The sequence below is a fragment of the Symphodus melops genome (genome assembly GCF_947650265.1).
Source record: "Symphodus melops genome assembly, chromosome: 22".
In the NCBI taxonomy this organism is placed as follows: Eukaryota; Metazoa; Chordata; class Actinopteri; order Labriformes; family Labridae; genus Symphodus; species Symphodus melops.
The window spans coordinates 16,990,405-17,003,032 of record NC_136712.1 but is presented as its reverse complement, the minus strand read 5'-3'; the positions used below and the strand labels follow the sequence as shown (position 1 = coordinate 17,003,032).

General features: G+C 39.3%; 1 protein-coding gene across 1 annotated transcript; it reads left to right on the top strand.

Moving 5' to 3' along the window:
- Window positions 1–1,943: 1,943 nt before the first annotated feature.
- On the top strand, window positions 1,944–8,804 carry LOC306818101 (NXPE family member 3-like; the record flags this gene model as incomplete). The annotated part of the gene is made up of 7 exons (XM_079335474.1): window positions 1,944–1,955; window positions 2,928–3,035; window positions 4,148–4,443; window positions 4,769–4,839; window positions 5,416–5,622; window positions 5,704–6,000; window positions 8,779–8,804. The coding sequence occupies 7 exons, from the start codon at window positions 1,944–1,946 to the stop codon at window positions 8,802–8,804; spliced, it is 1,017 nt and encodes a 338-aa protein (XP_079191600.1).
- Between the last annotated feature and the right edge of the window lie 3,824 nt (window positions 8,805–12,628).

Here is a 12,628-nt window from a genome sequence, read left to right as displayed (position 1 = left end):
CCAGTATAGCAATGATGGGATACATCGAGGAAGGGGTTGAAAAAATTACCCAGAGGCAGCACGTATAAAGATAGCCTGGGTTCTCCGCAATGCAGAGGAGCTGAGGAGGACACATTGTTATTAATGCCCCCTGATGCTCAAATATGATTGAAACCATCATAGGATTGTACTAGAAATGCCAACCCACTTATGCAGTCTGTGAAGTAGGATGGCATAATTGATGGTATCAAAAGTGTCTGTCTACATAAGGATGTCATTGGTGACCCTTACCAGTGTTTGGAGAGCTATAGGGTCAAATTCAGACAGTTGAGCAGGGCAGCAAAATGGTGGGGTGGGGTGGGGGGACGGCCGGGGTTCATTTTGACCTCAGACCATCGATCTTGTCTTTAAAGAAAGCAAGAAATTGTTGATGATCCTGTGAAGATGGAGGAAGAGTAACAGGGGATTTGTCAGCGGTTTTATAGTTTTGAAAAGGGACCTAGGATTGTGTCTATTGCTACTGATCAACCCAGAGAAGTAGGCAGCTCTTGCATCTTTTATCATTTTGTTTTGATTTAGTAATAACTGTGTCATGTGGAGGTGGTGTACCTCGAGCTTTGATTTTATTCTATCAACGTCCAGCCTTTTTAAATGATCTTCTGTGTTGTCTGATACTCTCATTCAACCATGGAGTCGTGTTTACAGGCGAGACAGTTCTTGAAGATAACGGGGCTGAGCGATTGAGGGCAGATGTGCACAAATTGTTGAACCAGTTAATTCGGTCATTATTATTTTGGGAGACAGGAGTGTTAATGGTCATACTGGAGAAATATGTCAAGAATGTGGATATATATTGATCAGAAAAGATAAGGGATCTAAATGTATGTTTCTGGGTTTTTGTAGCAATGAATGGCAGAACATCAAAGATAATACCTTTATGGTCAGAAACAAAATCAAACTTGTCCAACGCGTTGAGGGTCACACCAGTGCTGTTTAGAGCACTGGTGTGGTGTGAGAGAGTTACCCTTCAATTCCAATGGACCATTTTTTTATTTATTTTTTCACAGCAATGGCTGTTCATGGAGTCTCACAATAGTTACTGGAAATGAGCAGCGGACTATTAGCAGAGCAATGAAGCAAGAGCGGACTAGACGGTTTGTGATGCACTTTTGAACGGTAAGACGTTTAAATAATCATATTAGATATTATTATTATTATTATTATTATTATCACTATATTATTATTATTATTATTATTATAAATTTTATTAATGCCATTTCATCCAACGATGTGGAATTAGAGAACATTCTTTTAAACGTGATTTATTTTGCTGCTGTAAATTAAATTAATGAATTAAATATAATTGTCGGACATCTGATTGCACAGTGATGAGTGTCAGTGGAGAAATGGATTTTGGAGTACAAGCTAACATGATAAATTTAACCTAACAAAAACAACAATGAAGAAGCTATTTGTGTTCGAAGCTCTGACTGAGATTGAAAGCACGCAAAAAAACAGAAGTTTAAAATTGGCCAACAATGTTGAAAAATAATTTTGTAGGCTGAGTGGGGAACTGTACTTAATACTATATAATACAAGTATTATAGGCTACTACTGTATTATACAAGTAATTAAATTAATCATGCCTCATTAAGCAATCGCAATATAAATCAACAATTAAAAAAATGTGTGAAGTAATTATTTTCAAACACATTAAGATTACATAGACCCCTAATTACCATGGGATTACAGAAATGTGTGGGGTTGGTCCGTGTTGAGAATCTGTGTGGGGGGGCCCCCTTGGCCCAGGATGGAAAGGAGCTCCAGAGCTTCTTCACATCAAGGGGGACAGGGGCTTTGCACGGTGTTTAGCTCAACTGGCTATGAACCAGTGATCCGGACCCACAACTTCAGCTACCCCATTGCATGATGGTGTCTCCGTGGATCTATGGCAAAGAGTAGCCATGGGTCCTGTGGTAGGGCTGACCTAGTCTCAGGCTCAGGAGCTTCAGCGATCGTGGAGCCAGACCATGGAACATTATGATCGTTGACCATTTCAAGATCGGAGCAGAGGAGAAGGCCTGTGGAATCTGACAGCCGTGGCCGAGTAACTCAGGAATGTGAGGCGTTTTGTCTGGGACGTAGCAACGGTGAAAAACCCGTGTGTGTGTGTGTGTGTGTGTGTGTGTGTGTGTGTGTGTGTGTGTGTGTGTGTGTGTGTGTGTGTGTGTGTGTGTGTGTGTGTGTGTGTGTGTGTGTGTGTGTGTGTGTGTGTGTGTGTGTGTGTGTGTGTGTGTGTGTGTGTGTGTGTGTGTGTGTGTGTGTGTGTGTGTGTGTGTGTGTGTGTGTGTGTGTGTGTGTGTGTGTGTATGTTTGCATGTATGAATGTGTGTATGACTTTAGGAATGTATGTATGTGCATATGGCTGAATGAATGTATGTATGACAGTGTGTATGTATATATGTGTATGTATGACTGAGTGTACGTGTATGTATGAATGTGTTTATATATGAATTTGTGTATGTTTGTATGTCTGTATGAATGTGTATATGGCTGAATGAATGTATGTATGACAGTGTGTATGTATTTATGTGGATGTATGTATGAATGTGTGTGTATGTATGACCATTTGCCAGATTTCTTCTTTTCACAGCCATTGCAATGAAAGGCCTGTACTTAACGAATGATGCTTTTATGAGGAGACGTGTTTGTATTAGTGTTCCGACACAGACGGGTATGATCACTCTTTAAACAACACACACTCGTGGAGACTTCAGAACGCCTGTTGTGACAGTTCCACATCCTTTGTGCCTGTGGTCGGAGGTTCCTCTGTTTACTTCTGTGTAGCCTTTTCATTGCTATGCAGACGATACTCAGCTCTACATATCAATGAAGCCAGAAGACACCAACCAGCTCCGTAAACTAGAAGCCTGCCTCAAGGACATCAGGACCTGGATGACCAGAAACTTCTTACTGCTCAACGAGTGGTGGATCACCTTAATGGCTCCTACTCTGCTGCATTCCCTTTACTCTGGGAAGGAAGCGCACAGGTTGAGGTAGAGTTCAAGATTTTCTTCTAAAATTATATTGTGAAACAAGTAAAGCAAAATGACTCACCTATTGCAATGCTATTGTCCTGTAGATCACTTGATTTGTAAAATATAAATCATTCCCCTTGGCTTGCTTTTGCTAACAAGCAACAATATCCAATGTAAAAAGTCCTTGTGATGTTGTATTCCAGAGCAGGGACAACTTTAGGATCAGACCTTAAGTGGTGATCAGCCCATAAAGAGATCAATTCTCTTACTAAACACTATATTTCACTGAAATTAATTCTATAAACAATCATAGTTCCATACATACATTTTACACTATATGAATTGAATTTGACAGGACCAATATGACTCCTATGCCAGTGAGTACCTCACCAACCAAACAAAGCCCATCAAAGATCCCATCAAGAGGAGCAGTCTCGTGTTATCTGCTAGACTCCAGCTCCCAACAAAAGCACTCGTCCCTAAAGAATGACTGTTCTCTGTTCTGTTGGTTGGACATTGCATCACAGCTACATGAAGGAAGTCTGGATGAATAAGTTGAGCAATAAAAACCAGACATGCCCGCTGGTATTGTTGCAAATGGGCAAGCTGAGAACTGGTACAGAATCAGACTTGGTGGGCCATTTGGAAGACCTAATCATGTTAAAAGGTCCGAGGGGGTCTAGAACCTAAGATACCGGTAAATATAATGGCTGCCATTTGGGCCCTATAGGCAAAAATCTCCCATAGGACATACAACAGTGTGCCAAGTTTCATGCTTTTATCTACAACACCACCATCCTTTTCTATATTTCACTTATCTGCTGGACTAAGGGTATAGTCCTCTTTGCAGTGGTCTGATGTTCAAAACTGACCTTTACCTTGAATGCCATCCCCTTACTCTGTCCTCCAAACATTTCCTGTCGGTTATTGAAGAAAACAGGTTCTACTGGCCCGCAAGTGGGGAGTTGGCAATTTCAATCAATCTCTATTAAGCTTTTAATTTAAATAAATTAGCAACTTCAGTAAGCTAACACCAAAAAATACAATGACATCTTATTACAGTAAGTTAATGAATAACAGGCATAGCTTGTATGCAATACCTTTAAAGCTCTTGTTCTCTGTTCTATCAGGTGACGCTTGTCCACTCAAGCGAGGCTGTCACAGTCCTTCGTAGGCTAAACAGAGAACATCCTGATAGGGCTATCTACAAGAGCCTCTTTCGCTCAGGCAATATCTCTGAAAGCACCATCTGTAATGTTTGCCTTCGTCAAACCAGCCAGCCACAGTGCAACTACACTGACCTCCGCACAGGTGACCCGTGGTTCTGCTACAAGCCAAAGACGCTGAGCTGTGATGCCAGGATGAACCACATAAATGGAGGATTGAGTAACAGACAAAAGGCCAATGAAGGAAAGCTTTTCCAAAGGTGAGGGATCGGAGCAATAGAAATGATGCATCTAGTTTTACATGTGATGAGTGTAAACAAAGAGTAAAGTATCACCTGGTGGAAAATGTTGAGTTTGTAACTACAGGAGGCAAAGATAAAATCTTCAGATGTTTATAGTGTAAGATAATATATCAGTTACTTAGTCTGAACAATTAAAGTTGACTCTCATCACCACAAATCTGAAGTGTAACTTTTCAGACAAAATATGGAGTCATTTAAATCCCATTTCACTGTGATTTTTATATTGTATTGTTAGTGTACGAGGTACTTTATCATGGGATGTGTTTTTTTGTTTTTTTTTCAGTAAAGTCAACATGCAAGTCTTCATTCAGGCTTCAGGACCGACCAATATTACTGTGCTGCCTGAAAAGAAAGGTAAAGCACAGCTTTTCTAAACTTATCTTTTTTTCCCCTCAAAACATAAAACAGCACTTGAGACAAGGCCAGAGATGCAAAAGTAAAAAAACAAACAAAACACAAAAGACGGGTATAAAACATATTGCACACATTGGCACTGCTGCATATGATGTGACTTTGCATTATGAAAGAAATCTCAATGTGACCTTGAAAATAAAAAATGTCAAAATGCATTCAACCTTCCTCTTTAAGCGAGAGCATTGTTGGAACTGTCTTTGCCTTGTAGAAAGGCAACAATCAATACATTGACCAGCTTCTATACAACACTGAGATAGAGCTGCAAGCCTTTACTTCATTCACACTCAAAACTAGATTAATTTTCATTACCAGTGTACTGAAAAATACTAAACTACTTAACATCTCTAAATGTTTACCTTTAAATATTTAACATTTTCATGTAAGATTCATTTGGTAACATTTACCTAACCACAATAAACGTATGCACCAGAGACGTACGCTGTGCTGCTGATCACTACAGCACATAATGTGTATTTTTCTTCTAAACTAAATCTTATTTTGATCTGTAACTCTCAGAGCAGTCCACAGTCAGTCAAGGCAGTGGGACGTCTGGACCCTCTGGATATTACTACCAGGGTGTGTGGAGATCACTAGGTGGCACCAAAGTCAACCACTTCAACGACTCCTCTGCCATCACTCAGTGTCTGAAAGGAAAGGTGGTCCACCTGTATGGAGACTCCACCGTCAGGCAGTGGTTTGAGTACCTCAAGGCTTCACTAAAAGGTAGCTGATCCACAGAGATTTCAGATAACAGTTTAATTGTTTATATCACAGCTTAACTTGTTCTTTCTGTCACACTTTCAGATGCTAAGGAGATAAACCGGGATAAGCCGAAGCAAACAGGACCTTACATGATATGGGACAATGCAAGAAACACCTTGGTGACGTTCCGTGTCCATGGTCCTCCTCTTAGTTTCATCTACGTTCCAACAAGTGAGCTTCATTATATTGCCAATGAAATAGATGAGTTAGTAGGTGGCACCAACACAGTTGTAATTTTTGGCATCTGGGCCCACCTCAATCCTTTCCCAAATCAATTCTACATCAGAAGGCTTCAGAGCATCCGCAGGGTGGTCATTGTTATGCTGACAATACTCAACTGTATTTCTCCACCAAGACTGAGAATTTTAATAAACTTACCACCTTACACTAGTGTCAAGCATCTATTAGAAATTGGATTATTTAAAATTTCCTCCACTTTAATTCTAGATGGGTTTTTTTTGGATGGCTGCTACAAATGTATACCAGTCACACTTTCCTATTGAAAGCATGGCAAAACTAACTTTTACAGTCCCCTAATTACCGGGTGTTTATCCAATAATTGCATGGTATTTGTGGTTCATTATCACTGTATGTAATACCATATAAGGAGGTAATTATAGTGAAACTACAGCTGAATGACAAAGAGAAACCTCCATTATAACTGACAACTTCAGTTAAGTATCCTGTAATAAACACTGGTTTAAGATGGTAATAATTCATTGTGTACATTCCAGGAAACGAGGCAACAATCTCCTAAAAACGCCTCATTATTTACCGATTAATTGAACATAACTCTGTCAGTTATCATAGGTTTATGTTTTAACAGTACATGCTTTATTTATTATTTCCTGTTTAGATAGAATGTTCCTGTAAATTACTTTGTTTACATTGGTTATTGTACCTGACCGTACCTGTTAATAATGAATTTACATCAGATGCTATGAAAATTACATCAGCACTTACCTGGTAATACCTGTTAGAGGGAACATTCGCGGAGTTGAGATCAGCGAGTGTGCGTCTTTAGGTGCAGGCTGCACACTGGAATTAAAATGAGTTTATTTGCTTATGCTATGTACTGTATTTAATGCTCATATGAAACTGTATACACTGTTAAAGATGCATTTCAATCATTCTCTTTATGAATATCTTTTGAAGTAATGCACTTCACGGAGGTTGCGGAGAATGATGTGGCTTAAAACATGCTAATGTGAATTGCATTTGTTTTCTTTGTTTAGAAACGAGCCACTACTGATGTCTTTACGATAGACATTTTTCTTTAATGTCTAGACACCGACCTTGACTTAGGTGAATTATTTAAAGCATTTATTGAAATGTAAGTTTCTTACAAGCCATACTATATAGTCGGGGCATAAAAAGACTCGCACTAAATTTATTTCTGTATCGGTCTCTGTCATTTTATCATTAGGTCCCACCTAGATTTATGGCGGTAGATGGAAATTGGCGAATATGAGACCGAGGCTGCGCTTTGAAATATGGGTGGAGTTTGACGGGTTGAATACTATGATTTCAGATTTGCAATTGTTCAGTTGGAGAAAGGTTTGCGTCATCCAGCAGTTAGTATCGCTTTGACAGTTTCTGACAGCAGCTAAATGCAGTGAAAGGAGACTTTGTGGCATTCAATTATTTGGCCAAGAGGCAGCATATAAACAGAGAATTATGACTCCAGCCACACATCCATTCCTTAGTTTGTAACTTAGCTTTGGGTGCATTCGGATTGTCCCTTCGATCTACTTTCACAATCCACTTTACCTTAACCCAGTGAAAACGTAACAGGGTTAAGGAAAGGTGTTTTTAATTCATAAAGGACTTAGGAAAAGGCGATCGCGTTGTTTTGACAATCTGACCGCACCTTCACTTGGTGATGTAATAATAATGCAGAGGTTTGAGATGCGAGTCTGCCGTGGTGGAACTACAGTTTTCAGAAAATGGACTACAAAAAGCTCATCTAAAAATGTTTCCCCTGAGCCTTCTTACCTTTGAAACAATCCTAAACACCACGGGGTGTGAATGAAAATATAAGGTAAGCTTTACTAGACACCAGGAATCTTCACTTTGATGGTTTTATAACATCAACATCACGTTCAAAGTTCACCTCTGGGTTTAAGATTGTTCAAAGTTGTTTAAGGTAAATTATTGCAGTGCTAACTTCTATGATCTGTATCCCTTTACTTTTTTCTTTCTTTTTTATTGGCCTATTGCAATTTCTTGTATTAAATCAAATAACAGCAAATCATCTCCACAAACATGATACAAAAATGTATAAAAGCAATGTTCACACACAATAAAAATAAATGAAATAAATACAAAGGCTGTCACTAATTATAAGTCAAATCAATATACAAATCAATATGCAGATTGTCTCCACATTTCTTCTCTGAAAGATAGTTTGAATGCTCGGATATGGGTCAGATGTGCGAGTCGCTTTAAAAGTTGTGGTCGAAATGAATTGTGGGGCGGCACTTTCTTATCTCCTAAACTGCTAAAAGAACTGTGAAAGCCCTGCTGGGGTGTCTAAAATATGGTCTGGGGGGATGATTTGTTGCCTAATGTCCTTGACTTTTTATGTAAAATCAGATAAAAACGTCTCAGAAAGATCTTGGGAAGGATTAGTAAAATAAGAAGGGGAGGAGGTGGTAATTGATTCCAAAACCTCAAATAAAATTCTTGGGTCAGAATGATTGGCTAAAATCAGATTACAATAAAATGCTTTAGGCATTCAGGAATACCAGTCTATCTCACGCCTCACACGGGGCACCAATTATGTTGGGGTTTTGCAGAGGTAATATGCAGTTAACATTTTTGTTTACCTTTTTATATACCAGCCAACAGAGCTGATGTAAACTAACATGTTACAGGTAGCTACACCTTTTGTGGCTACAGTACAAAAGCAGATCAAGAGAACTTAATCACTGTATTATTCTTGAACTTTGACCCCTGTTGACCTTAAAGGGAAACAGGGGTCAGAGTAAGGCTCCGGGGAGCATCGGAAAACAATTTTCACACAAAGGTGTGTACAAATAAGCCGATGTATGTGTGGTGTTTAAGCCAGGGTGTTAACTTCTAAAAGGCTTGCTGTGTTGTCTATTCTGCCTGTAGGTGGCAATAAAGAGCTGCAGTTGTAGGGTGTCTCATGGCAGTAGGTTTTCTTTCACTGAAGAGATATTACATCCCACCAGTTCTGTAAGACACAACAGTATGGTTGAATAAATCTATAAAAAGTGCAAACATTGAAATAATATAACACCAGATTTATTAGAAAAATGTATGAATGAAAGAAAATCTCCCAAATGAACCAACAACATAAAATTAAGTTCACTTAATCATACTATGGTACACAGAGCAAACTGATTTTTTCACCAATCTTTGGCATAACATGCCATGCTCCTAATTATGCTTACTTACGGCCTCTACAAAATGTAATATACTAAAATATACAAATCTTTATAAAGACATGAAAACCAAAATGTTACAGCGTTTCCTCTTGGCCGTTTCTCTTCAACATTACACCCTTTTCTAATCATAAAATGTATTCAAACGGCACCAGTTTCATTTTACATATCATTTAACACAAAACTGGCTTCCTTTAGTTGCCAGTGACCATAGGGCTTGTGCATCTTAGTAGGTACTGCTGCTAAGTGTTTTAATGTAGCTCCATGTAAGTTCAGACTGGTGTAATTCTTTCATTTATTCACCTCTTCATTTATTCTTAAACCACACCCCCTACTACGACCTCTCTCTCTCTCTCTCTGGTGATCAGCTGATCATGGGCGTGCATCAGCCTGGAATTAACCAGCCAGACTCTGCCACAAACTTTCTCAACCAATCAACCTACTGCTGTCAAAACGCTTAAAACTCTCTCCCTTTCAAAGTCAGTCTGTTGCTTCAGGCATAGACTGCAACACTGCTCCACCCCAGTCACCTCCATCCAGCTCAGCAGAGTCCAGGCCAGGCTGAAACCCACTCATCATCACAGCCTCCATCCTCTTCACCCCCACCAGTGTAATGAGTCCAAAGAGGGCATCCTATCCTGTGTCAGCCTCATTACCCCTCACAGTTCATGAAGTCGTCATGATGGAGTCTGGCCCCCAAAAGACTGAACATTTCATTCAATAATTGTAACATTTCATTGTTAATAAATAATTGTTCATTCTCAATTAAGTCTCTGCCGATTGAAATGGTCGATTCCGATCATCAGGAATCCCTTCTTTGGATGTAGTTGAGGCTGCTTCTATGCCAAAGGAGGAGCGACAATTATATTCTGATTAAATAAGGCCTGTCCCCGGTTTTATATAATTAGTATAGTAGTTATATTATAGTTGAACCCTCTTCCTCCAATTTTGCCTCTGTCAAATGATCGTCAAATATGTAATTGTTTTTGAGTTCATTGATCTGTATTATCATTTGAGTTTAACAAACATCATTAATCATCATTAAACTATTGATCTTGATCAATCATTTTCCCACTCATGTCTATTAACCTTCGAACAGACTTAAATTAGTAACATCATCACTAAAGCTGGGTGATTTTTACCTGATGTAATATACCCAATAAAAAATTACTTGTCATCAAAATATGACAATTCATGATATAATTAGAACAGTGTTCTTTAATGTTCCAAGTAAGCCATGTCTAACAAAATTAAAAGAAGCATCATCGGGGAAGCCTATAAAAACACTCCAAAATTACAGAAACATAAACCAAAAAAGAAAAATGATGAAACTGGAAACTTGGTCTTCGGTCCACCCTTTTCTGGCACATTTGAGACTTCCCTGGTGAAGGCACAGTTTCCTTGACACATGAACAGCTGCAGGAGAGAGAAACTACTTCAGGTGAAAATCACCCAGTGACCCATGGCACTCAGACGAATGCAACATAATGAAAATCATGTAAATACTTTTTCTCGGGTGAAAATCACCCGGCAAAAGTGTTCCAGGGTTTAGGTGCCTTTTATAACTATATTTCCCTATGTACATATTATTATGCCCAATACAGACGGTGCACACACTGAAGGCCCAGTGCGTGCGGATTCAACCACCACAGTAGCCACAATCTAAACATGTTAACTCATCATTTAAAGATTTTCTGTTTTTGGCTGACGATAAAAACGGTTCAAAGTTAAACTTTGCTTTTAATCTTGTTAAAACTGTGTCAGACGAGGTCATTGCCAATGTAATCCTTTCACAAATCATTAATGAAGGATACCCAGCTAGCAGTAATCTCTTTAAGTTAGTCTAATCACATTCTTCACAAACCATTTACTCCATGTGATTTTTATTTTAATTATTACAGAATATTTAATGTACTTCAGAATAAAATAAATTCCCTTCCCTTTAAAACACACCATGTGATTATCAGTGAGTTTTTTCAAGATTTGATCAAAAAGCAGAACCATATTGACAGAAAAAATGGCGGACTTGGGGTTTGTTTGGATTGTCCCTCCGATCTCCTTTCTCTATCCTTTTCACCTTAAACAACACAACTGAAGTGGCGACCGTGAAAAGAGCGGTTTGAATTCTCTAAAATTTAAGGAAAGTCGGGTCAATGCTTATAACCTTCTTTAGCACAGGAAACACTGGACCATCCTTTACCAACAGGGATAAGAAAGTGCTGCCCCACAAATCTTTGCAGCTGCATCTTTTAAAGCGACTCGTGCATCCGAAGGTTCATGAAAACTAACGATCGCTTTGAGGAGAAATGTGGAGACAATCTGCATTTGGTTTAAATATTTATTTGACTCATAATTAGTTACAGCCTTTGCATTTATTTTCTTTTTATTAACCATCAAAGTGAAGTTTCCTGGTATCTAATAAAGCCTACCTTGTATTTTCATTCACACCCCGTGGTTTTTAGGATTATTTCAAAGGTAAGAAGGCTCAGGGGAAACATTTTTAGATGAGCTTTTTGTAGTTCATTTTCTGAAAAGTGTAGTTTCACCACGGCAGACTCACGTCACTAACCTCTACCGTCATGGCATTATTACGTCACCAAAGGGAAATTTTCCTAACACCTTTCCTCAACCACATGACATTTTCCACGGTGTTAAGGTAAAGTGGATAGTGAAAGTAGATAGGAGGGACAATCCGATCACACCCTTGATGTTAATATCACACAAGAAGCCAAACCCTTACCAACAAGAACTGTATTTTTCTGCAGTGCTTAACTGCTCCATATTCCTTCATTGAAATTAACAGCTAGGTCTTTTTTTGTTTGCATATGTAGGACAACAGGACGTCAACCATGTTCTTAATGATAGGAGGCGATGGGTGGATGCTGTGCGGCAGGTAATGGGCCAGAACCATATCCCAGGCATCCCCCAGTTGGACATTAAGTCCTTTGAACACGGCTCGGAGCACCTTCTCCAAATGAAACGTGAACCAGTCACCGTTGCCTATCACATTAGAAAGTTGCCCATATTGGAGGGTACCAGTCCTGATGACCACCAACGTTCCCGGAGCCCTATTCAACAGCCGGACCACCGCCCTGCGGATGCTCTGAAGCCTAACTAGCGTCTCAAGTTCATTGGCAACATATCTCTCCTTACTGCTTGGCATTATGGAAATACGAAGAGGGAGTCCATGGGTGCGGTATGTTACCATGATTTTGTTGGCATTGTCCCATATCATGTAAGATCCAGCCAGATTCGGGTTTACTGAAGCGTCACCTGATGGAACAGAGAACAAGAGTTTAAAGGTAAAACATACAAGCCATGCCAATGAGATAAGACAGTTGACGACAGACAGGAAATGTTGGGAGGACAGAGTGGGGGATGTCAGCAAAGGGACAAAGTTATATTTGAATCCCAGGCCGCTGCAACAAGGACTATAGCCTCTGTAAATGAAACCAAGACATAATACCCAGAGTCTAAGTAAAACTAGTTCTTTACTACTAAATACAGCCATCAGCTCTGCTGTGGAAAACCAACAACAATCCAGACACCAATCACTG